Genomic DNA, 25,836 nt, shown 5'->3' on the forward strand with positions numbered 1-25,836 from the left:
GGGCACACTCTTAATTACTTGGCTGGAGTTAATAGATGGTAACAGAGATTATTATTATTGGGGGTATGTTGTAGACCTCCAGGCCAGGATGAAAGCCTTGATCTGGAACTGGGTTGAGAGAAGGAAGGCAACTAGCAAGGGTCTAATTATAGCAATTGGAGACTTGAACTACAGTGTTCAGAAATTGATTGCAACAGTACCAGCATTATCATTCCACATCTTGATGACCATAACGTTATCAAATGAAACTTTTACAAATACCCAGTTATTATGCAACTCCACTCTCACGCCAATAAATTTGATTCAATGGCTTCCAGTAAGGTCCCCTTGGGAATGCCAGCAGCGCTCACAATTTAAACAATGTTACTCATACAATTTTGTTTAAATAAAATTGATTTATAATAGTCAATGACTTTCTTTTTGAAAGGAAGATGGTGTTGCTTTGATGCAAACTTGTTCTAATTATAAAGCTGAAAGTCATTTCTATTGCAGAAACTTTGTCATCAAATTCAAACCATATTTATTTTCCCTGATCCTGTATGGTGACATTCAGGTGTGCCTTGGTCACTTGCTCTGAGTGTTTGCTCACCACTCAGTTTTCTTTTTGCCCTAGTTCTTGTCTGTGGCACAGTGGTATAGATTTAGATTTTCTAAATGAAAAGCACAGTGGTAGGCTTTGGTGTGTGGTTTTATATTATTCATGAACCTGACTGGCATAACCAGCTTGTGGCTCCCATCACTTAATTTGTAGTCAGATTTAATTGTGATAAGTCCCATGCCACAGCTATTCGCTGTACATTTTTTCATAGTGGGATGAAGAAGGAAAAAACTTTGCCATTATAATTAATTAAAGTAGTATCTTAGGAATGAGTTTATTTTTGGAAGCGGTGTGTTTTAATTAAGAGCTTAATTCATTGCCACAACTTAGGAAGATTTTCTCTGGTCATGATATAATTGCTTGGCTTTTCCTGCAATGGCAAGTTTGGTGACACACATGGTAGATCTCTGATTTAATGCACTGATTTCGCCATTGGTAACCAGTTCTGAATTTTACTGCTCTTTTTAATTAGAATATGCAGCCGCACAGCCACAGACTGCCTCTCAGTCCCAATCCAAGAGCTGAAGTGGTGGCATATTCTGTGGCTGCAGGCATGTTTAAGTGTAACTTTAATCTACACTTATTTTAAGCTGTTTGTGCATGTCACGAAAACCCTATATGCCAAATGGGTAATATTAATTTCATTGGTTGGAAACATACATTAGACTTTTAATGGAAAAATCCTACAAGTTAACTTTTAAAAAACAGCAGCTGAGATGGCCACTGCAATTTACATTTGAAATACTGGGAAATTAAACTGGAAAAACAAAGCCACACCAAGCCCAGCCAGAACAATGACTTGCTCTCAGTGATTGAATTAACTCAATTGGCTTTATCAACATGGTGGTCAAGGCCATCTACACCAATTGACTTTGAAAGAGCCAACCCCCTCCAAGTGTGGCTGGACATCCTGAGGCATGTAGCACCATGAATCTCATAGAATATTCCAGAAAAAAACTTCATTTAATAACAAAGGGGCTTGATAGAGCCATGTGACTGTCTGCGCAGCTCTGAAGAAACTGTAAGTTTTGTCATACTGACAGCAGACAGGTAGTAACTGAGAAGACAGCTACGAAGCAGACTCTTTCTCTCCCCAGAAAATATCAAGAGAAGATCCAGTTGCAACTGGGAACCCCCGGTCCCCCCGCCCCCAAGCCTACAGATTGCTACAGCCAGCAACCAGGAGATGAGAATCAACCACCACCCTTCTACCTTCAGGAGCTCTGAACAAAGTAAGCCAACCACCATGCATGAAGCCCAGCGAGGACTTCAAGACTACAACTTCAACTGAGGACTATTGGACTCACATACTGTATTTAAATTCCATTTATTCTGGACTTTAACCCAATCACTAAATCTGTTTCCCTCTGTAGTCTATTTGTGTGTGTGTTTCTCTCGTGTGAATGTGTACCGTATTTTTAGTATTTTAAATCGGGTTAGAGTGTTGTGTAATAAACTTATCTCTTGTTTAAACTCAAGAAAACCTGTCTGGTTGTTTCGCAATTACATTAGAGGAACAGGAGCAAGTGCTCACTGAGGTGATAAACGCAACGACTGTGTTAAAAAAGGATAAACCCTGTTGCGGTCAAACAAGAGAAAGGGCGAAAGGGGAGCCTGAGACCCCCTCATCTGGCTGTAACAGTGCATCTTTTCAACTTTTACGATTGTTGTCAGTATCACTACTGTGTGTGATTTTATGCATTCAGGCCGGTCCCAAATTGCTATCTTACAAATTACTAGCAATTTAAAAGTAAAATAATTTATTTTTACAGATTGTGAGGCATAAAATGTACAAGTTATTCTTCAATTTTTAATTCATTAAAAAGTTCTGATTATTTTGATTTAAATGAGACTGAAAATAGCAAATCTTCTTGGACAGTGAAAATTTACAGTGTTGTGTTGACTTTCCTCTGCAAGTAGGCTTGAAATGTTTTTGAGGTATACGAACATCCATTTACTCATAACTGATTGAAACAATCTGTGTACAGAACAGATGAGACCATTCAGCCCATCGAGTCTGCTCCATTTCTTTTGAAGAGAATTCCAGTTAGTCCTGCTCCCCTACTCTCCTCATATCCCAGTAATTTATTTCTGCTTCAAGTATTTATCCAATTCCATAAAACTCCTATTAAATCTGTATCCACTATCCTATCGGGCAGTGCATTCCAAATCCTAACCACTCATATCGCATCTTGTTTTTTTGCCAATCAACTTAAATCTGTGCCCTCTGATTATTGGCCCTTCAGCCCTTGGAAACAGTTGCTCTTTCTTTCGATCTAAAGCGTTCATGATTTTAAATACCTCTATGAAATCTCTGCTATAGGAAGAACAATCCCAGCTTCTCCAGTATATCCATATAACTCTTAATTCCTCATCCCTGGAACCATGCTAGTAAATCTTTCTGCTCCCTCTCCAAAGCCCGAAAGTGTTGTGCCCAAAATTGGTCACAAAACTTCAGCTGGGGTTGAACTAGTATTATATATAGGTTTAGCCTACTTTCCTGGCTTTTGTACGCTATGCCTCTATTTCTAAAGTCTTGTTAACTGCTTTGTTAACCTGTCTGCCACCTACAAAGATTTGTGCAGAAACACTTCCAGGTCTCTTTTCTTGCACACCCTTTAAAATTGTACCATTTGTTATGTATGGTCTCTGTTCATTCTTCCTACCAAAATGCATCACCTCACACTTTTCTGCTTTGAATTTCATCTGCTATGTGTCCACCAGCCTGTCTGTCCTTTTACAGCCAATTACTCTCTTCCTCACTGTTAACTGCAATTTATTTAATTACTGCAGTGATTAATAATCAGTTATGTTTGTTGTGTTAGTGGATTTAGTGAAGTTGAGTACGGTGGGGAAACAGAGAAGGGGTTATTTAAATTCTGTAAATGACGTGGCAATATTAAAAATTGAAAATCCCAGGTGAAGGAAGTAGATACTCCGAGATACTAGTTGCTCAAGCTTTGCAATAGCAATACATTTTTAACAGCTGAGAATTTAAAATTTTACCTTGAAGCAACAAAGCACTTCTCTGCCAGGCCACTGCTGCCATTATTTTAAAATCTTAAGTGGCAACAGCTTGAAATGGGCTTAAATGGAGGAAAATTGCAATCAGTATTTTTTTAAATGAGGGCAGCACTATGTTAATTACTTTCTAACTCAGACGTGTGAAACTCAATTTGCATGGTGGGTCTGATCTGATATCCTAGCACTTGGCGTGAGCTACACTTAAGCCGGCCACCTGGCTGTCAGCATATTAGACTCCACTGATTTTAGGCAACCTGGCGGCTGCCTGAAATCAGCATTGGATCAATTTGAATATGCAAAACGGCTCGTGCGTTGATTTCATGACCTTCCTGCAAACTGCATCTTTAAAGGTCTACTGGAGGCTGCTGTAGAAATGGATGGGAAACTTCCCTTTCTGTGGAGCTGGGGGGAGCAGGAGTGCACGTGCCAACCGCCCACCCTCAACCCGCCCCACCAATATTATGGGGTGCTGCCAGCTGCACTTGGCCCTCCTGCAGCTCACTCCTCCATGATGCTCCCTATGCTCAGTGAGATTCCTTGGTCTTGTTCCCCTAGTTCCCCATTTGGCTGCCAGTGGATACAGTCTTTCACTACCCACAGTAAGGTCCCCAGTTTTCACTCAGCCCTTTGCTGGCTGCACCTCTCTTGGCGCCACTGTTGCCTTGCCACTGCTCCTTGCTCTGCAGAAAATGCTGGACACAACACCCACTGCATTGCTCTCTTTCCTCCAACCCTCAATCCCCAGTTTCTCTCTTTCCCCACTGCCCCCACCCATAGTCTCCTGTCCCACCCGCCCCTCCTCAGGACCAGTCTCGCAACCCTCCCTCCCATGAAAATGAAAACATGTCCATCCCCTCTTGATGATTGCAGTATTCACTGCAAAGCTGCATGAATGGAGTGAACCTCTATATTCAACAGCCTTTGATAAAGCAAGGCTGAAATCAAACTTGGGGGGGGGGGTGGTGTGGGGGATGGAGGGGAGGAACGCAAAATGAGCGTTAGTGGATTACCACCCATTATATTTCCCACCTGATTTTTTTTCTCCTTCCAGTGAAGTCATTCTTTTCTGTTGGTGATCAGGCGGAGGGTGTAATGGGTGACTTATTCGCTAACACTCAATCGGCTACTGCCCAATTCGCATCCCTACCAAGTTGAAGTTGATCCATAATATAAAAGCAAAATACTGCAGATGCTGGAATTCTGAAACAAAAACAGAGTGCTGGAAGTACTCAGCAGGTCTGGCAGCATTTGTGGAGAGAGAAGCAAAGTTAACTTTTCAGGTCTGTTACTGATGAAAGATCACAGACCTGAAATGTTAACTTTGCTGCTCTCTCCACAGATGCTGCCAGACCTGCTGAGTATTTACAGCACTCTTTGAATTTGATCCATGACAGGTACAGACTTGCGTCAACAATAAACTCGTAAACATACATTATTGAGGGTATTGTGTTGGCCATTGGTTCAGTGACAGCCATTTATTGTACTATATGTGGTCAAACTATGGAACTGAAGATATCAGAAAATACTATGCATCTTCTTCCATTCCAATTTATTGGATCTCACACCATTACATTTTATGTACTGTTTTTATGTTTTATTCTACCCAACTGGTGCCAGTGCCACTAAGAAAAAAAAAGCCTCAAAAAGGTGTGTAAAAGTAACCCCCGGATAACTCTATCTATGGATTTATATCCCTCTCTCCGTTTCAGCCGTGGCCCAGTCAGTACAGCTGTTGCCTCTGAGTCAGAAGGTTGTGAATTCAAGTCTCGCTCCAGGACTTGAGCGCGAAATTCAGACTGGCACTTAAGTACTGAGGGAGTGCTGCACTGTCTGAGGTGCTATCTTTCAGATGAGATGGTAAACTGAGGCCGCATTTGCCCTCCCATATGGATGTAAATAATTCCATGGCTCTATTTCAAAGAAGAGCAAGGGAGTTCTCCCTGGTGTCCTAGCCAATGTTGATCCCCCAACCAGCATCACCAGAAACAGATTATCTGGTCATTTTAGGGAAAGTTGCAGTATGGATACAGAATTGGCTCAGTAACAGGAAGCATAGGGTGGTGATGGATGGATGCTTTTCAGTTGTGTTCCCCAAGGGTCAGTTTTGGGCTTATTACTCTTTGCAATTTTTGTGAATGACCTGGAAGTCTGACGTATGGAGCAACTTGATAAAGTTTGCAGATGATTTAAACTTGGTCATGTCATTGATCGTGATGAGGATCATTGAAAACTTCAGGATGGTGAAATGGACAGAAAAATAGCAGATGGAATTCAATGTACAGAATTGTTGCACTTTAGGAGGACTAATATGAAAAGACAATATACTATACATGGCATGATTTTCAAAAGTGTAGATGATTGAGAGACCTTGGCATCCACATACACACATACTTAAAGGTGGCAAGACAAGTTGATAAGTAGGTTAAATCAGATGGGTAATATGGCTTTATAAAGGCATAGAATATAAAAGCAAAGAGCTCATGTTTAAACTTCATAAATCATTGGTTAGGTGTCAGCTGGTGTGTTGTGGACAACTCTGGACATCACATTTCAGGCAAAATACAAAGGCCTTAGGAAGGGCACAGAGAAGAGGTTGAACAAGTTAGGGCCATTCTCCTTGCAACAGAGAAAGTTAAGAGGTGACCTAATAGAGGTTTTCAAGATGATGAGCGGTATTGATACGGAGAAAAACTATTCCCTCTGAAGAGTGGGTCAATAACTAGAGGTCATAGATTTAAAATCATTGGCAAAAGAACAAGAGGGAAAAAGAGGAGAAATATTTTCATTGAATTGTCAGAACGCTCTGAAAAGATGGTGAAAGCTGATTCCATAAATAATTTTGGAAGGGTGTTGAGGGTACTTGAGGGTAAGGAAATTGCAGGATTACAGACAAAGAGTGGGATATGGGGCTAAGCACGACTGCTTTTTTGAAGAGCCAGCACAGGCACGATGTGCTGAATGGCCTCTTTTGCTGTAAGTTTCTGATTCCATGATTATCACAGTGCCGTTTATGGATCCTTGCTGTGCACTAATTGGCTGCCACATTCCTTATGCTACAATAGTGATCACACCTCAGCCAAACTTCATTGGCTGTAACGTGCTTTGGGACATGTCATAAGAGGTGCTATTTAAAATGCACATCTATTTTTTTTTCCTCCTTTCCCTAAGAGTAAAACCTAGTTTCTTGGTGCCTCCTTATGACACCACAGGAAGGATTTCTCCTTGCACACCCACATCTGTCTACTTTATGACGCACTGTACACACTGCTCCACGTGGGGGAGATGCCCACCCACAAACATGCCTTCTGTTCTTTTTTTTTCATTCATGGGATGTGAGCATCATTGGCTCGGCCAGCATTTATTGCCCATCCCTAATTGCCCTTGAGAAAGTGGTGGTGAGCTACCTTCTTGAACCGCTGCAGTCCATGTGAGGTAGGTACACCCACAGTGCTGTTAGGAAGGGAGTTCCAGGATTTTGACCAGCGACAGTGAAGGAATGGCGATATAGTTCCAAGTCAGGATGGTGTGTGACTTGGAGGGGAACTTGCAGGTGGTGGTGTTCCCCATGCATTTGTTGCCCTTGTCCTTCAAGTTGGTCGAGATCGTGGGTTTGGAAGGTGTTGTCGAAGGAACCTTGGTGTGTTACTGCAGTTCATCTTGTAGATGGTACACACTGCTGCCACTGTGCGTCGGTAGTGGAAGGAGTGAATGTTTAAGGTGGTGGATGGGGTGCCAATCAAGCGGGTTGCTTTGTCCTGGATGGTGTCGAACTTCTTGAGTGTTGTTTGAGCTGCACCCATCCAGGCAAGTGGAGAGTATTCCATCACACTCCTGACTTGTACCTTGAAGATGGTGGACAGGCTTTGGGGAGTCAGGGGGTGAGTTACTTGCCGCAGGATTCCTAGCCTCTGACCTGCTCTTGTAGCCATGGTATTTATATGGCTACTCCAGTTCAGTTTCTGGTCAATGGGAACCCCTAGGATGTTTATAATGGGGGATTAAGCGATGGTAATGCCATTGAATGTCAGGGGGAGATGGTTAGATTCTCTCTTGTTGGAGATGGTCATTGCCTGGCACTTGTGTGGCACGAATGTTACTTGCCACTTATCAGCCCAAGCCTGGATGTTGTCCAGCCCTTGCTGAATGTCTACGCGGACTGCTTCAGTATCAGAGGAGTCACGAATGGTGCTGAACGTTGTGCAGTCATCAGCAAACATCCCCATTTCCGACCTTATGATTGAAGGAAGGTCATTGATGAAGCAGCTGAAGATGGTTGGGCCTAGGACACTACCCTGAGGAGCTCCTGCAGTGATGTCCTGGAGCTGAGATGATTGACCTGCAACAACCACAACCATCTTCCTTTGTGCTTGGTATGACTCCAACCAGCGGAGAGTTTTCCCCGATTCCCATTGACTTCAGTTTTGCTAGGGCTCCTTGATGCCACACTCGGTCAAATGCTGCCTTGATGTCAAGGGCAGTCACTCCCAACTCGCCTCTTGCCCTCTGTCCTCAAAAGAAGGCCATTTTCTTGGAAGGAATGCTGGCAAGTATTGATGACTACCCTGCTGTTCATCTTCTTGAGTTAAATATGTATCCGTGACAGTGTAAGTTTGAAAGAAGTGCACAGTCTACATACCTAGTCTTCATAAACTAAGATGATCTTTTTACTTTTGCTATGTTGTGTGATTTTCAATTAGAATTGTGAAATCAGTGTCGGTCCTTTTCCCTTGAATGTCTTCCATTGATCCTTTGGGCAAATTTGAACGACGTAATTTGTTTAATTTCACCAGCAGCAGAATAACAGAATTGGATTGTTATTTTGTGAATAAATTAGTTCTTTATATTTACATGGAGGTTGTTGAAATCACTTGATATACCTAAGTCCTTTTTAGCTTTTGTTGTCAGTTTTGTGTCCAATATAGTATGATTATGCAGTACGTTAGTTTGTGTTTTGGTAGTCATAATTCCTATCTGCAGGTCAGTGCAAGAAGTTATTTTATCATTCACTGCTTTGAATCAACAGTGTTTAGGCTACACTGGTTGGGATTTATGATGATATTACTGTAGTTAATTTTCATTATTATAAAAAGATGTCCAGAACGTGTGTTTTGCTTTAACTCGTTGTTTGAGTGATTTTTTTGTGTTTGCTTGAAGCACGCAGCATTTGATATTTGGACTAAAGTCTATGAAACCTGATGATCCATTAACAACCTGTTATGTCTTTGACCTCTTTTGTTGGTTGCTGTAACATTCGTGCACCAAGGTGAAATTAGTAACGACTGCACACTCCTGCAAGGTACTCGAATTAAAATACCCAGCCCTAGAGATGGAAATAAATGCCATAAACAGAAATCCCTTTTGTGTTAAATTTCAAAGATTTTTAGTACTCATTGCTAATGTTGCAATTCTAATTTGAACAGTGCTACCTAATCCCTTTAAAAAGTACTCCAGTATGATGGAACTGAGCATTCACAAAAAACATTCACTTCATGCGTAAGGTAAAATCTAGATAAACATGTTTCGCAGAGTTCCTTTGTGTTGTATGTTGACATTTATGAGGAAGGCATAGAAAGAGAGATGTACTGTACTGCAAATAAACAACTCAGTGGCATTTTATCAGTTCATTGCATTTTCAGAATCAGGCTGACCTGTTAGTGGCATTAGCCCTCTTTTGGAGTTTTGAGATCTTCTGTACCTTAAATCACTTTATTTTGTTTTAGTAATGGAGGTACTTGGGTCCCCCTTTAACAATGGTGCTTTTTGGATGTGTAGAAACCAGTATTTATGTTTTTTTCTTATGTGCCCAATTCGCTTTCATTGACTGTTACTTATTTGCCTTTATGTTTTAAAATAAAACTATTAATTGAAAAGCATGCATGTAGCATGGTTGAGTCCATTGCTGATATAGAACAAACTTGGAAAAATGTTGCTTGACTTATGGAAATGAAAAGCCAGTGAACTAAAAGATGTTTTCAATATGCAGTTAAATCTAGAGACACTAGTTCTGATCAACTTGTAGCAACATACTAAAAAGATAATGTAACCAAATTAAATGATCATTCTGGTGCTGATGGAAGATCACTGTTGTGCACTACAGGTGGTTCAGGCGACTATATTGACTATAGAAGTGATACGCAGCAGGGAGTAGGAGAATAAGCTGGCTGTGCTTTTTTTTAAATTTAAAAGTAATCCATTTCAGATATTGTTTAAATCTCTCCTTTTAAAGTATGCCCTTCCAATTATGTGATCTCTGTGATGCTGTTAACCTGTACATCAGGAAAGAATTCTGTGGTTTGAGAAATGCTATGTCAAAACTGGATTCTTTATTGAAGAATACTAATACACGAGTGGAAACAAACAATCCAATTGCTTTAGCTCCCATTCGTAAAATGTGTACAAAAAAATCGGAAGCTGTGCTATGCACTAGAATCTGAATTAGCCAGCACATTACAGAACTCTTGTCAATTTCCTTATCAACAATCATGTTTCTTGTTGATAATAGGCAATCTGAGCTTAATTATGGCTTATGTTCTAATAACTTCTGTCATGTATTTCAACATGAAATATTTATTGTAACTTACTGGGCACCAAGTCTATCTGTCATAAATTTTGTAGATTAACAAATACCCGGTATTGTTAAATCCTGCATTATCTATCACAGTTCACTGTTGCAGCTATTTTTAAAACCTCCATTGCCTTTTAGTGTAATTGGATTGACTGCCAAACTCTGCTCAATAAGAAGCAGTACTTACATCTTTCATAATCCAATCCGAGAATGTTACTGCACAGAAACATCTGTGCTGCTTTTTTCACATGCTCTTGAAAAGAGCTGGTGCAGGCTCAATGGGCCAAATGGCCTGCTGTGCTGTATTATTTTATGAGCCATCTCAGCTAATCCCAGTACTCCTGCTTAATCCCGTAACTTTTAACTTTTTTATATCTAATTATGTTTCAAAAAAAATATTCTGGGATCCATTTCTGCCAGATAATTCCACTTCCTAACCAGATTTTTTTTTTCTAACCTGCACTGCAAGTTTTTTTTTAAGGCTATCTTAAATTAGTGCCCTCTTGCTGTTGATATCCCCTTGCTTTTCTATAAAATGTGCTTATATAAAAAACCTAGAATCCTATTTCCCTTCTTACTGCTTTTCCACCAGTGTTCCTGCTTTTAAGAATCTATGTATCCACATTTCTAGATTTCTCTATTCATCTCCTGCATTGAGAATTTTACCATTTAAATTATATTTCCATTTCTCTGTTCTTCCAAAAATAGACCACTTTGTACTTATATATTCACTAACTACACTTGCCACATATATGCCCACTCTTCTAACCTGTCTATGCCTTCCGGCTGTTTAATGCGTTCTTCCCCATAGTTTTCAGATCCCCAGATTTGGCATCAACTACAAATTTTGATATTCCCTCTAAATAACTGTCTAGTTCATTTATGTATATAGAGATATATCTATATATGGGTCACTATCAGTTACATCTCAACAATTTGAGAAATATGAATTTAATTTTACTTGCTGCTCTTGACATTGAGGTCCGCTTTCTATCAACAGTGGCACTTTGTCTTTATACCAATGGCCTTATTCTTTATTACAAGTCTCTTGTGTGACATTTCATCAGATGCTTTTTGAAAGTCCAGATATATCTTGCCTACTTCATTCCCTTAGTTTATCTACTTAGCAATTTGCTTGGATTTGATTGCTCATGCATGTTACAAATCCCTGTTGATTGTTTGCCACTCATCCAATCTTTTCTAAGTGTTCATTAATGACCCAGATTTTGCAGTCAGCCAGCAGCGAAGCAAGGCCACTTGATGCTGACCTTGAAGAATGCCTCGCTGAGAGATCTCGCGATCTCTGTGGCAAGAACTTTAACTCTCTTGATGTATTGTTCTTTAATGGGGATTTCCAGCACCGGGATACAGTGATTTCCTCAGGCTGTACAGGTAGCCAATCACTTTAAAGAATTCTCTCAGCCAACCAACCAGGAAATGAAAGGCACTAAAATCAAACTTTTTAAAACTTTTACACAGAGTGAAATTAAGATTGGGCAATACACATTGAGTGAAAGTGGAAGCTGAAATATCAAGAAAAAATTTTGAATTTCTTTCCAGTTATATAAATAATCTAGTTTAAAAAATCTAGCAATCAAGCATAATGGAAACATTTATTAGCATTCCACAAATAATTATTTTTAAGGGCCAGATCGGTTGTTTAGCCATAGTTAATACTCAGATTGCTATTAAAACCCGGTTACACCTGATTAAATATGGCTCAACATTTTATGATATGAGAGTGGAAAAGTGCAAGTTCTCACCAGATCAGTTGATGATGCTGATTGCTGGCATGGTGGGTGAGGGGTGGTCTACTCCTGTGACGGAGTGAATGACAGACTGCAACTTTGGGTGTTCTGCGTTAATCTGTGTTCGCGCCAGATGCTGACGTTGTGGTCAGATTCAGAGGGGTAATGATGGTGAATGCTGACAGCATCCAAAACCCCTTCAAATTCTGAGTTATTGTTATCCCTTAAAAAGTGTCTAGCAGTGTCCTTACTGTGAGACTAACTGACCTACAGTTGACTGGATTATATTGTCTAATAACCTAGATTATCAAAGGTGCGTATTATTTGTTGTAGTGAACTTTATGGCATGTTTCATTCTGGCATAGGGGACAAAAGAAGATTGAGACATGTTCCTATTCCAGCAGAGATGTATTGGAACTTTTATTTTATGCATTTAGTGATGTATTTACTGAGCTCATTGTTGGAAATTGCATGTACTTGGTCACGTACACAGCTTTTTTTTAGACTGAAAACATGGACCTATTGTGCAGTACTAAGGCTGCTAAGAGTGAAAGGAAAGTCAAGGTAAATCAGGAAGGAGTGAAATAAAAACAAAGTGCTGGAATTACTCAGCAGGTCTGGCAGCCTCTGGAGAGACAAGCAGAGTTAATGTTTCAGGTCTGTGACTTTTCATCAGAACACATTATTAGGTCACATTATTTCAGATTTCCAGCGTCTGCAATATTTTGCTTTTACTTCAGGAAGGAGTGTCTCAGGTTTAAAAATCTGAAGATTGTACAGGAAGGAAAAGCTGGAGAAGGCAAAGAGTTTTGAGGTCCTGTGAATGAACGAGTTTGAATAAGAGATTTATAAATTTGATTCAAAGCAGTGGAAATGCAAGGAGTTGGGGCAGCATGTTGAATGGTGAATTGTCAACATAAAAAAGAGGAAAGTTCAACGAAGAACCAACTAGGGTAGTATTGAAAAAATAGGGATGCAAGAGGGTGTTTGAAGAGCCTCCTCCAATCTTGGAGTAGTATTCAAGCTTTCGATGTAGTTACACTCATAGTTAAGAGTTGTTAAAAGAACAAATATTCAACTAGAAAAGAAAGCAGTGAATGAAATTTAGACAGGCACCAGAACTCAGATGGTGAGACAGAGAATGTCAGTAGCTAAAGATCAGAGCAGGGCAAAAGGGGATTTGTTTTATTTTGCTGTAGCCAAGAGCCAGCATGGATTCAGTGGGTCAGATGGTGTTCTGTACTATAAAATGCTATATGTCAAAGATGAAGCAATCAAAAGTTATTAGTTGCCATTGGTTATATTTACAAGAGACATGACGAAATTGTGTCTTTTGTTCGGACCAGGTGAGAAGAGGTCTAGGGGTTCCCTTTCAGCCTTCACCTAGTCTTACTGTAACGGAGTTTTGTTTTTAAACACAGCGTGTTTTCAACTCCCCCTTATTGAATCCTTGTTCACCACTTTCCAATTACAAGGCAAAGAAATGAGCACAAACAGGCTCTCTTGGGTTTAAAGAAGAAAAGTGAAATTTATTAAAACTTAAACTCTAATTTGGTTAATGCCTACAGCTACATGCCATGCATGTGTGATATGCACATGCAGATAGAGACAAAAGGGCAGAAGAAAAATAAAGTAGAGGTTTGAGGCAATCTCTGAAGAGGGGTTTTTGTTACTGTGCTTCGAGCTCACTGTAGTCCTTGCTTGTAGGTAGATCTTGCTTTTCGTTGGGGCCCAATATTCTTCTTGAACCTTGTTCACTGTAGAAGACTTTTCTCTCTTGGGGTTCATATGTCTTCAATGGATTCTGATGCTGGTGAGAACGCAATGAGAGCAGACAGAAGAGAGTCTTTCCACTCCAGGAGCAAACAGCTTTCTGTCTTCAAACACTGCTTCTCCAATTTAAAACTCCCCGAGTTGGCTAGCAGGTGGTCACGTGACCAACTGGTTTGACCAGGTCTCTTCTGTGTATTGGGGCAGGGACTGGTTCCTTTGTTCCAACACTGCCTGCGAGTATAGAGTAAAATGTCTTTCCAGCCAGGGGCTTGGCAGCCCCTTGTAATAGGCCGCCTTTTCTTCCCAGTAACGATTTTAAAATTTAATGTCCATGTGGCGAAATATATGTGCCTCATTCTTGGCAGGTGGGGGCCTGCATGACACTTCAAAAATCATGTATTTTTCTAATTTTTCATTGCCCTGTTGAAGTCCATGAAACAGATCAAGGTATGATGATTCAGATCTTGTACCAAGAATGAATGAATAATGAATGTAGAATGGAATTGTTCGCAAAACAAACATCCATAGGATTGTATGGTAAGAATTTAGATGATGAGTAGAAGAGGTAATTCTAACAGGAAAGGAGCTGAATGAGAAAGAGGACAGAGTACAAGCGAACTTTTGAGTTGGTGGAAAGGGTCAGACAGTGAGCTTCAACTACAACAAACAGCTTGCATTTAAATAACGCATTTAACATAGTAAAATGTCCAAGGCAACGCACACAATAATTTGAGAGGAGAATGCATATCCTTGAACAGAGCTTTGGTGATGGAATATGTGATGGTAACTTGTTTAGAAGTGCACAGACCCGATCAAAAGTTTTGGAAATGACATGTGATTCACAAAAGTATTAAAGATCAATGTTCCACTGATGCATCAGAGGCAAATTGACCAAAGAATTGACCACACTGCTGACATATAATTGATTCAGTAAATTGTCGCTGGTTTGATTCTGGATTGGGGACTTCAAACCAATTGGCACTCTGGTTTTCTGATTAACCCACTATTTCCCTATTAAGGAGTGGGAAGGAATTGTTTCCAAGATTTTCTAAAATATTTTGTACGTAGGTAAAAAAAAATTGTAATAGGAGTTTTTTTGTACAAAGCAGCTGTCTTTGAAGCCTTTTCAGCATGCTAGAGGAATAGGATTTGGAGTTGACGGTCTCTCGTCTCAGCAAGAGTCAGACCAGGGAAAGTACAAATACTGATGATTGGAAATACTAAACCACCCAATTAGTCCACAATGGTCTCACAAAATGTGTCTTTTTATCAACTAAATGTATTATTTTTAATAAATCTCTCACTGCTACTTCATCTTAAGGCAGCTGAGGATAAGTGCATTTGTGCCTCATATTCCAGCTGAATAGCGCATGTATTTTGGTAGTTCTATTTCAGACTTTGGCTGTAATACCTAATGAAATTGAGCATTTATTTATTGATAGGGAGAGTCAACCAGCTGGGAGCTATTTTTAATAAAGGGACTATGGAAATGTCATTGCAAAGGAAGGCCGTTAGTTTAGGATGTACCTTTTCTGAGGGAGGGAATGAATGCGAAACTTTGCAGCCCCTTAGGAAATGAAATTGGTTGCATAGCGGTGTGGAATGAATGGCTTTCTTAGGCCAGAATTATGTTTTCTTATGACTTACCTATTTTGTTTAAGACTTTGAAATATTGTATTTATATGAAAGAGATAGGATGCCTTCTTTGTAATGGAATTGGATTGGGTTGTTGCCATTTAGAGTTGAGGGCAGCTGCTTCAAATAGCTTCTGTGAAAGTTGCTTTGTGGAGTAATATGTTATTCTGTGGGTTATATTATTCACACGGATAGTAACTATAACATATTGGAGGTGAGAACAGAGGATAATGAAGTAGCTTATTTTCTGCTCCTCTTCATTTATGAACCCAGCCATACTCACCATAATTATTTAAATAACATTTTTTGAGTGTTTTGAAAGTTTTTATCTCTTCGATCTGTTTTTTTTAAAAAACACATCTTTTTATTTCAGGCAAATTGTATGAAACAGGGGGCTGTGACATGTCACTTGTGAACTTCGAAACTGCTGCAAGAAGGACATCAAACAACGTATGGTATGTAATGAGGCCAGCAAAGAAAAATAGTGAATCCTAATTGGAATGCACTGTGTTGTCATCTCAGATTCTTTCATACCTGCTTTTGCCCACATTACTAAAACCACCGCTGCTGCTGCCTTCAAGTATATTCGGTCTGAGAAATCCTTGGTGACTTTTGTGGAGTTTAATTTTGAGTTGTCTTATCCTCCGAACCACCCAATTAAATTAATCTGTATATCATATATGCATACTGTGGTATTCTGTTTTAGACACATCTGTGCTTGTGAAGTATTGTAATTTTGTTGTGGAAATAATTGCTTTCTGATATGACAACATTGCTGGCAAAAGATAGGCAAATACAATGCAAGTCACTGATACGTTCGTATGTATTATGCACAGCAAGAAGATCTGGAGTATGTTTCAACATGGCAGTACATCTTGTGGTTGTCATTAATAAGTCTCTTGAGTTTTGCTTTCATTGTCTCTCAATTATGCTGTGTTGTTGCTGTGTGTTATTGCATTGTGTTTTATCAGGCGTACATTCTTCATAACCTGGAGTCATTTTCAAGCTAACCATCTATTTTTATTGTCCAGATCTGTATTGTCTGAACTCCTTGACCAAATTATTGCTTTGTAATCTCTGCTAAGTTCTTCAGTGTCTAGAAAATATAGCTCTTAACTAGGAAATGTGATAGTAGTGATGACACTTAATTGCATGACATTATTTCATCCACTAATTTAATGGAGGCATTAATCCATATATTTTAAACTTATATTTTAAATAAGTAGACAAAGTAATGTCACACAAACATGTTCAGCATTGGTAATTTCTAGGTTTGTATCTTTCTTTTACATGTCTACTGTTTGTAGGAAGGTAATGCATTAGTGTAGAGTTTACTCTTGTCTGCAGCTGGCCAAAGTAACATGAGAGAAGTTTAATTTTGTCTGTGCTTAGAACGCAAGACCCAAAGTTATTTGGGTTCCTTATTCCGGAATGGAAAGGGAAATTGTGCTTCGATGCAAAACATGTTCAAGCTCCAGTATCCTGTGGCATGGATTTCATCACATAGATCTTGGATATGCTGTCAGGGAAAGGAAATGTGTGGAGACTATGACTGGGATTTTCTGTTACAGAGCTCCAGGAGCATGTTGAAACCATGTATTGAGAAATTCCAAGGGACCCAGCCTGCATTTTTATGATCATTATTAACAAAATTTCACACTCCAACTTGAGATTTTCAGATCACTAAATTGCAAAACCTCCCCTAGATGTTTGAAAGAGAGTTGGGAGAGCAAATCCAACAGTAAATTCTCCTGTGTTGCTGTTTTAGGAACATAGCAATAGGAGAAGGCCCTTCGAGCCTATTCAATTAGATCTTGAACGATCTGCACCTCAGCTCCATGTATCAGTGTATGCTCCATATCTCATGATAACTTTACATACCAAATATCGATCTCGATTGTCCCGGCAACTTCAATCTTTTGGGATAGAGTGTTGCAGATTTCCACTACCCTTTCTGTGAAGAAGTTTCCTGATTTCACTGATAAATGGCCTAGTTCTAACTTTAAACTTATGGCTCCTTGTTTTGGATTCCCCATCAGAGGAAATAGTTTCTCTCTATCTACCCTATTGAATCCCTTTATCGTTTTAAAAATCTGGATTAGATTATCCTTCAAGAGATTATAAACCGAATTTATGCAATTATCCTCATAATTTAACTCTTTTAAGCCCTCGCATCATTCTGCTGAATCTATACTGTTCTCCCTCCAAGGCCATTATTTCTTTCTTAAGGTACGATGCTCAAAATTGAATGCAGTATTTCAGGTGGGTCTGACTAAGGCTCTGTGCAGCTGAAATATCATTTCCTCACTTCAGTATTGCAATCCCCTTATGCTGGAAGCTTACATTTCAATAATCATTTTGATTACCTTATTTGTACCTGTGCACTTTGCACGACCAGGTGAGAGAAAGACCTAGGGTTCCCTTTCAGCCTTCACCAGGTCTTACTGTAACGGTTTAATTTTTAAAACACTGTGTTTTTAACTCCCCCTTGGTGAATCCTTGTTCACCGCTTTCTAATTATAAGGCAAAGAAACAAGCACAAACAGGTTTTCTTAGAAGAAAAGTTTAAATTTATTAAGCTTGAATTCGGTTGACGCCTACGGATACGCAGCGCGCCCACGCTGGCATGCATACGTGATACACACATGCACGTAGAGACAGAAAAAAGCAGAAGAAAAATAAAGTGGAAATGTTTGAGGCAATATCTGAAGAGATTTTGTTATGGTTCTTCAAGCTCACTATAGAGTCCTTGATTGTAGGTAGATCTTGCTTTTTTTTTGGGGCCCAGTATTCTTCTTAAATCAGGCTTGTGAGAAAGAGATGGGAGCAGACAGTAGAGATCGTCTCAGTCCAGGAGCAAACTGTCTTTCTTAGTTCAAACTCTCTGTACCTAGTTCAAAAGACCCTGGAGTAGCCAATTAGTCATGCGATGAGCTAGTCTAACCAGTCCTGGATTGTATCACCTTAGCAATGTCTGGAATGCACTTCTTACGCACAATACCTGGTGATCATGGTCCATTGTGGGTTGAATGTGTCAGGGAATGGTCCTTTGACGTTCCAAGCACTGTCTGTTAATCCGCAAATGTCTTTTCCAGCCACGGCTGATCTGTGTAACAAGTCATTTTCGCGCTCCAGCAACTGTTTGAAACCAGTGTTCATGACAAAATTAATGCGCCTCATACTTGGCAGGTGGGGGCCGAGCATGACGCCTCTACACCCAGAAGAATGAAATGCGATTTGAAAGAAGCGCATTTCATTAAAAGGGTCGAGAGAAACTATAAGATACAGGGGAAAAACACCCATCCATCTCTCTCATTCATTCACATTCATTCATAAATCCTAAAACTTATTAAAACTACCCTACCCCCATTTTGGGATCCCAGTAAACATGTGGTATTTTTGGGGATGTTTTTCTTCAGTTTGCCCATATCCATGGCTGCTTAGGGTCTTTGAGATGGTTAGGTTTAAGTAGCCCTAAGTTGGAATTTTTTTTCATGGGCGGGTCTATTCTGAACTCTCTTTCAATGCTTTGTTGAGTCATGCAAAGGCTTTTGACTTTAGGGGTGGTTTGCTTTTTTTCTGACTGTGTGGATGGATTCTTTGCGAATCTCCCCTTAGTCCTCTGGGACACTCCTGCCTGCAGGTGTTTGTGCAGGCTCTACTGCACTCCCCTGTGGCACTCCAATTAGATGAGACATCACTTTCACGGTTTCTGTCCCCCCTAGAGGTTTTTCTTTGTCACTGCAGGTTTCTATAAATGCTGTTAGCAACTTTGGTGGGGTGCTACTAGTATCTGCATTTATGCAGGAAGATGTGGGGTCTAACCTTTCACATTTTCCGGGGTTAGCTGATCGAACAGTAAGGGTTTTCATCTGGTATTCCTCCCGGACTTCCTTTAACCTGTAGTCATGCAGATCTTCACCTGCCAAGAATGAGGCATATTAATTTCGCCACATGGACATTAAATTTCAAATTGTTGCTGGGAAGAAGAGAAGGCCTGTTACAAGAATTGCCAGACCTTGACTGAAAAAAAAACATTTACATATTAACAGACAGTGCTTGTAGACAAAGGAGCTATTCCTTGCTCCAATTCAGTCCACAAGCCGACGTGGTCAGACCAGTTAGTCACATGACTAACTGGCTGTTGCAGAGTTTTGAACTGAGAGTCTGCGGAAAGCTGTTTGCTGCTGGATTGTAAAGACCTCTCGTGGTGGACACACCACAACCTTCCTTGTCTGCCCCCATCTCTTTCTCACGGAACTCCAAAAACCTACTGAAGACACATGAACCCTGAGAGAGAAAAGTCTCCTACAGTGAACAAGACTTAAGAAGAATACTGGGCTCAGACTAAAAGCAAGATCTACCTACAAAAGGACCCAACAGTGAACTTGAAGAACCGTAACAACAACTCTTCAGATATTGCCTCAAACCTTTCCACTTCAATTTTTCTTCTCTTTTCTGTCTCTATTTGCATGTGTGTATCGCGTATGCATGCTGGCTTGGGTGCATCATGTATCCGTAGGTGCCAACTGAATTAGAGTTTAAGTTTAATAAAATTTCACCTTCCTTCCTTAAAACTAAGAAAGCCTGTTTGTGCTCATTTCTTTACCTTATAATTGGAAAGCACTGCACGAGGATTCACCAAGGGGAAGCTAAAAACACAGTGTGTTTAAAAATAAAACCCTGTTACAGTAAGACCAGGTGAAGGCTGAAAGGGAACCTTAGACCTCTTTCTGACCTGGTCGTAACACTGCACTCTTGATGACTTTTTCCCCTTCCCTTTCTAAACTTTTGCCAGCCTTGTGCCTGCCTGTCCTCTTTATTTCTTGGCGGGGATCCCTTACAGATCACCAGCCCTCTGTTGGAGAATCCTTTTAACAGCGGTACAGGACTTAGGGGTGCAGGTTTCACTGTAGGTTGGGGTTTCCCCTCAACCTGGCACATGTGGCAACTCCTGCAGTACTCCACCACATCTTTGTGGAGTTTTGGCTAATCAAACTGCTGTCTTATGTGGGCTTTAGTCTTTCATATACCAGCATGTACAATCACTGGAGTCTTGTGGGGCCTTCTTAATATTTTTGTGCAGCACCACTAACTGGTGAACTACTGTACATACCTCTCAGGTCTGTGAGGAGAATGCCATTTCCTCATCAGTACCTCATTCTTTAAATAGTAGCAATCAGGGACTCCCTCTGCTTCACTTTCAGACTGGGCAGCCTGTGCTAACTCTCACAATACTGGGTCGGCTCGCTGAACCTCAGCTAGGGAAAATCCATTTAATTCATTCTCTGGGTCTCCTAACTTTCCAAAGAAAGTCTCGGACAGACAGACCTGGTCATCTGCTGCAGTGCTAATTCAGTCTCCTCTGGGGGAGCTGGTTTGATCATGGCCTGATCCACAACACATTCAGGGAAACTGCAGCAGTCCGACTCCTGCCATGGCCCTGTCCCTCTGACCTGCGGTCTTTCTTTTACTACTGGGGGAGGCTACTACCTTCAGCGTCCACAGGCAAACTAGGGACAATCCCTCCGGTCACCGGTCCTGAAACTAGGTCGCACTCCAGGTGCACCCTTCTTACACTGCCCTCCAATACCATTCACCACCATTCTGGTGTTCACTGCACTCTCTGGGGGAAAGGTCAGGCCTTTTCCCAGTAAAAAGGATCTAGTGGCCCCAGTGTTCCTGAGAATTACGATGGGCTTGCTTGCCCCACTCGAGGGGTATAGGGTTACTTTCCCTTCAGACACAAAACCGTGATAACCCTCCGGAATCCTACTACATTTTTCTGTACTTGCAACCGTTAGCTTCCTGGGTCTCACTCTTACTGCATTTAAAGCCACAGCTTGTTCTTCTGTGCTTTCCATCAGGTTCACTTCTTCACTGAGCGGATGTGCCTTGATAAACCCTACTGGATTTCCCTTTAGTTTCCAGCAGTCAGCTTTTAAATGCCCTATGTTATTACAATGGAAGCACACAGGTCTCTGGGTCTCGCTCCTGCTCCTAGCACCTTCCTTTTTGGCTAGAGGAGGACCCTCTGTGTCTCCTGCTTTTCTTTCTCTCTTAGGACTGCTTGGGCTCCTACCACCTTCCCACCCTTGGTCCTTTTCGGATTTGTGGGGGTGACTAGCAAAGGGTCTCCCCGGGAAACCGACTTATACATTAAAGCGAACTCGGTGGCCAGAACGGCCGCTTACCGGGCTGGCTGAACCCACTGCTCCTCTCCATGTGTCCTTATGGAGAGTGGGAGAGAGTGGTAAATTCCTGTAACAGAATTACTTCTCTGAGATTCTCATAGCTGAGCTGTAATTTAAGAGCCCTCAACCACTGGTCAAAAGCCAGCTGCTTGCTACTTTGAAACTCCAGATAAGTTTGATTAGCTTGGTTCTTGAGGGTTCTAAACTTTTGGCGATAGGCTTCGGGTACTAATTCATATGCCTCATGGATAGTATTCTTTGTCATTTCATAATTTGATGAACTCTTATCTGGCAACAGGGAATAAACCTCATGGGCTTTTCCAGTTAGCTTGATTTGTAGTACAAGAGGCCAGGTCTCAGCTGGCCATTTCAGCTGCCTTGCCAGTTTCTCAAAGGACACAAAAAACACTTCTACATCTTCCTCAATGAATTTTGGAATTAGTTGAGCTAGTTTTAACAATTCTGTACCCAGCCCTGAATTACGCTCCTCTATATTGGCCATGCTTTCACTGGGGTTACTCTGTTGCCCCCTAGTTAACTCAAGCCCCTTCAACTCTCTCTCTCCGCTTTCTTTCTGTAAGGTTCTTTCTCTTTCCCTCTCCTCTCTCCGCTTTCTCTCTCTCTCTCCTCTCTCTTTTTCTTCACATTCCTTCTGGAAGGCTCTTTCTTTCTCCCTCTCCTGCCTCTCTCTTTTTCCCTTTCCTCAAATTCAAGTTTCCTCTGTTCCAATTGTATATTTGCGAACAATGCCATGTTGAAGTCTACTTCTAAACCCGTTTCTGCTTCTTCAGATTCAAGGGAAAAATGGTTAGCCACTAGTCTTAGGAGTTCAGCCGTTCTAGCCTAGACATGGACAGTGATCCCACACTGCTCAGCCATTTTCCTCAACTCCTCCATAGACGGTGCTTTTAACTTATCCCAATTACTTCACCCTGGCTTGGGGAGCTACTAGCTTCAGTTGCAGACATGTTAATATTCAATCACACAACCACAAGAAAACCTATATTGAAATCTTGCTCTTTTTTGATTGGGAACAATTTGGCTTCCCCCTTCCATTATCTCTCGTTTATCTGTGGATCACTTTCGGATGCTAGCACCCAAATTTCTGTTATGACCAAGTGAGAAAGAGGTCTAGGGTTCCCTTTCAGCCTTCACCTGGTCTTACCGTAACCGGGTTTAATTTTCAACACACCGTGTTTTTAGCTCCCCCTTGGTGAATCCTTGTTCACCGCTTTCCAATTATAAGGCAAAGAAACCAATACAAACAGGCTTTCTTAGGTTTAAAGAAGAAAAGTTGAAATTTATTAAACTTAAACTTTAATTCGGTTGACGCCTATGGATAACACAATGCGCCCATGCTAGCATGCATAGAGACAGACACCTGGAAATAGAGACAGAAAAGAGCAGAAGAAAAATAAAGTGGAAAGGTTTGAAGAGCTTTTGTTATGCTTTTTCGAGCTCACTGTAGAGTCCTTGCTTGTAGGTACATCTTGTTTTTCGTTGGGGCCCAGTATTCTTCTTAAATCTTGTTCGCTGTAGGAGACTTTTCTCTCTTGGTCTTAAGTGGATTCAGAGGCTTTTGAGAAAGAGATGGGCGCAGACAGGAGAGATTATCTCAGTCCAGGAGCAAACAGTCTTTCTGAGTTTGAACTCTGTGGCTAGCTCAAAAGACCCTGGAGCAGCCAGTTAGTCATGTGACGAGCTGGTCTAACCAGTCCTGGATTGTATCACCTTAGCAGTCTCTGGAATGCTCCTCTTTCGCACAATACCTGGGGATCATGGTCCATTGTGGGTTGAATGTGCCAGGGAATGGTCCTTTGTCTTTCCAAGCACTGTCTATTAATATGCAAATGTCTTTTTCAGCCACGGCTGATCTGTTTAACAAGTTATTTTCTCACTCCAGCAACAGTTTAAAATCAATGTTCATGACAAAATTAATGTGCCTCATTCCTGGCAGGTGGGGGCCTAGCAAGACAACTTGCTTTTAATAATTTGTGTCTATACCCAATTTCTTTGCTCCTCTGTTGTTCCTAGCCTTTTACTATTAAGATTTAAATCAAATCCCAAGTGGATGTTATCGCACTTCCTTGCAATAAACTCACTCTGCCATAGTTTTTCCCACTCGCTTAGTTTGTCTATGTCCCTTTTTAACCTTCGCCCTCTCCCCTTCACCCCCCCCCCCCCCCCCCACTGCCCATACAAACGAATGTGCCTCCAAATTTAGTGTTATCTGCAAACTTAGATATGCAACTCTTCCTTTCAATTCTTTAATAATTGAGAGGGAAAAGGTACTGGAAAGGCTGGCTATGCTTAGGATAGATAATCCACCTGGTCTGGATGGTTTGCATCCCAGGTTACTAACGGAAGTGGGCATGGAGATAGCGAAAGAATCTTCCAATCTTCCCGAACATTGGGCAAGGTGCCAGAGGATTGAGGGTGGCAATGTGACACCATTATTCAAGACAAAGTGTAAGGACAGTCCTAGCAACTATAGGCCAATTAATTTAACATCAGAGGTGGGTAAGGTTTCAGAAGCAATAATCAGGGAAAAAACCAACAGATTTGAGAGGTTTGAGTTAATTAGGGATAGCAAGTGCAGATTTGTAAAAGACAGATCATGCTTGTCTAATCTGATTGAATTTTTTGATGAAGTAACAGAGGAGGTTGATGAAGGGAATGCATGCATGTTGTCTATGTAGATTTTAAGAATGCGTTTGATAAAGTACCACATAAAAGGCTGGATAATTGAGGCTCATGGAATAGGAGGGTCATTGTCCATTTGAATAAAAAAATTGGCTTAAAGACAGAAAACAGCAAGTCGTGGTAAATGTTTTTTTCAGACTGGAGGATGGTAGACAGTGGTGTTCCCCAAGAGTCAGTGCTAGGACTGCTACTTTTTGGTTACATATAAATGACTTGGATCTTGGAATACAGAGTAGAATTTCAAAATTTGCCAATGATACCAAACTTGAAGGAGTGGCAAACAGTGAGGGTGAACTGCCTGCGACAGGGCATGGACTAGCAGAATGGGCAGACAAGTGACAGATGGAATTTAATACAGAGAAATGTGAGGTGATGCATTTTGGCAGACGGGATAGGGTGAGGCAATCTAGACTTAATAGCACAGTTTTAAAGAGTGTGCAGGAACAGAAGGACCTTTGAAGGTGACAGGATATATTGAGAGAGTGGTCAGCAAAGCATATGGGATTTTTGGCTTTATGGATAGAGGCGTAGAGTACAAAAGCAAGGAAGTTATGCCTAACCTTTATAAAGCTCTGGTTTGGCCCTAACCAGGGATAGGCACTGACATGTTGCACCTTGGACATTTGACAAAATTATTGACTCAGACACACGTGGGTCAATTAATCTGTATATAAAGAGTATAGCCATTCTAATACCTTCAAAATACAGTTGGATTTAAAACACATTTCTCCTATAAATAAAGTTGCTAAGCATATAAACATCAATGGAGAGCAGCATAACTGTATAAGCTAGCCAGCAAGCAAAATAGTATGCAATGCCAGTGCAGATTACTTTTGTTGACAGAATAGAGCTAGCTGCATCATATCACGGGGTGGTAGATGGACCTTATCAGATGACCTCTGTGGATTTACACTGTGTCAGGAGTGCAAATTCATCCAATAAACCATGAACTCAAGGAGAGGATTGCTGTTGTCATTGAAGTGAGGCAGTAGAAAAATCAGCAAGAGGAAGACGGACTATTTCTCACACTGCTGTTGTCACAAGACAATTTAATCCGTGATGGTCTCTGTTTGTTTAGCTTCTCCACTTGCTTATAATATGTAGCTGAAGTCAGGGCAGCCAACAAAAGGGCAATGATCTCCAAATCCGGAGAATTTTATAGGGTGAAACAGATAGTACTTCTGAAGAGTCATGTAAAACAGAAAAAGCAGAGTGGGACAGGATGGGGCAGAGAGAGAGTAACGGTCAGTCGTCAAGACTGGCTTATTCATCTTGACAAACGGCAAAACTAGGTCCTGAATTCTAAAATACAGAAACAACAGAATCTCTCAAGGACAAAATGTTATTTGTTCACCAAATTAGATAAACACAATTACAAATCAAGAGTGCCCTTCAGTTCTTCGAATTAAAGTGATTCTCTTAGATTCACTTATGTCTACATCTCAGTCTATCACTGTTGATTCTGATTCAGCTCTGACAAGATAATTATTAACAAAAGGCTTTTCTGCAAAAAGTTGAGCGGTTGTTCCTGCATGTATTATTCAGTTACAAAATATTTAGCTACGATCTATAAGATTATACTCCAGACTAACCAGT

At 40.7% G+C, this 25,836-nt stretch overlaps 1 protein-coding gene across 5 annotated transcripts in view; it reads left to right on the forward strand.

Moving 5' to 3' along the window:
- pcnx1 (pecanex 1) overlaps window positions 1–25,836 on the forward strand; it is a 303,868-nt gene that overhangs the window by 185,685 nt on the left and 92,347 nt on the right. For all 5 annotated transcript variants that reach the window (XM_068039551.1, XM_068039549.1, XM_068039550.1 and 2 more), the window contains one exon: window positions 15,717–15,798. In XM_068039551.1, the coding sequence (XP_067895652.1) occupies window positions 15,717–15,798 (82 nt within the window). The remainder of the gene's footprint in view (window positions 1–15,716; window positions 15,799–25,836) is intronic.

This window comes from Heterodontus francisci, chromosome 9 (assembly GCF_036365525.1).
Source record: "Heterodontus francisci isolate sHetFra1 chromosome 9, sHetFra1.hap1, whole genome shotgun sequence".
NCBI lineage: Eukaryota > Metazoa > Chordata > Chondrichthyes > Heterodontiformes > Heterodontidae > Heterodontus > Heterodontus francisci.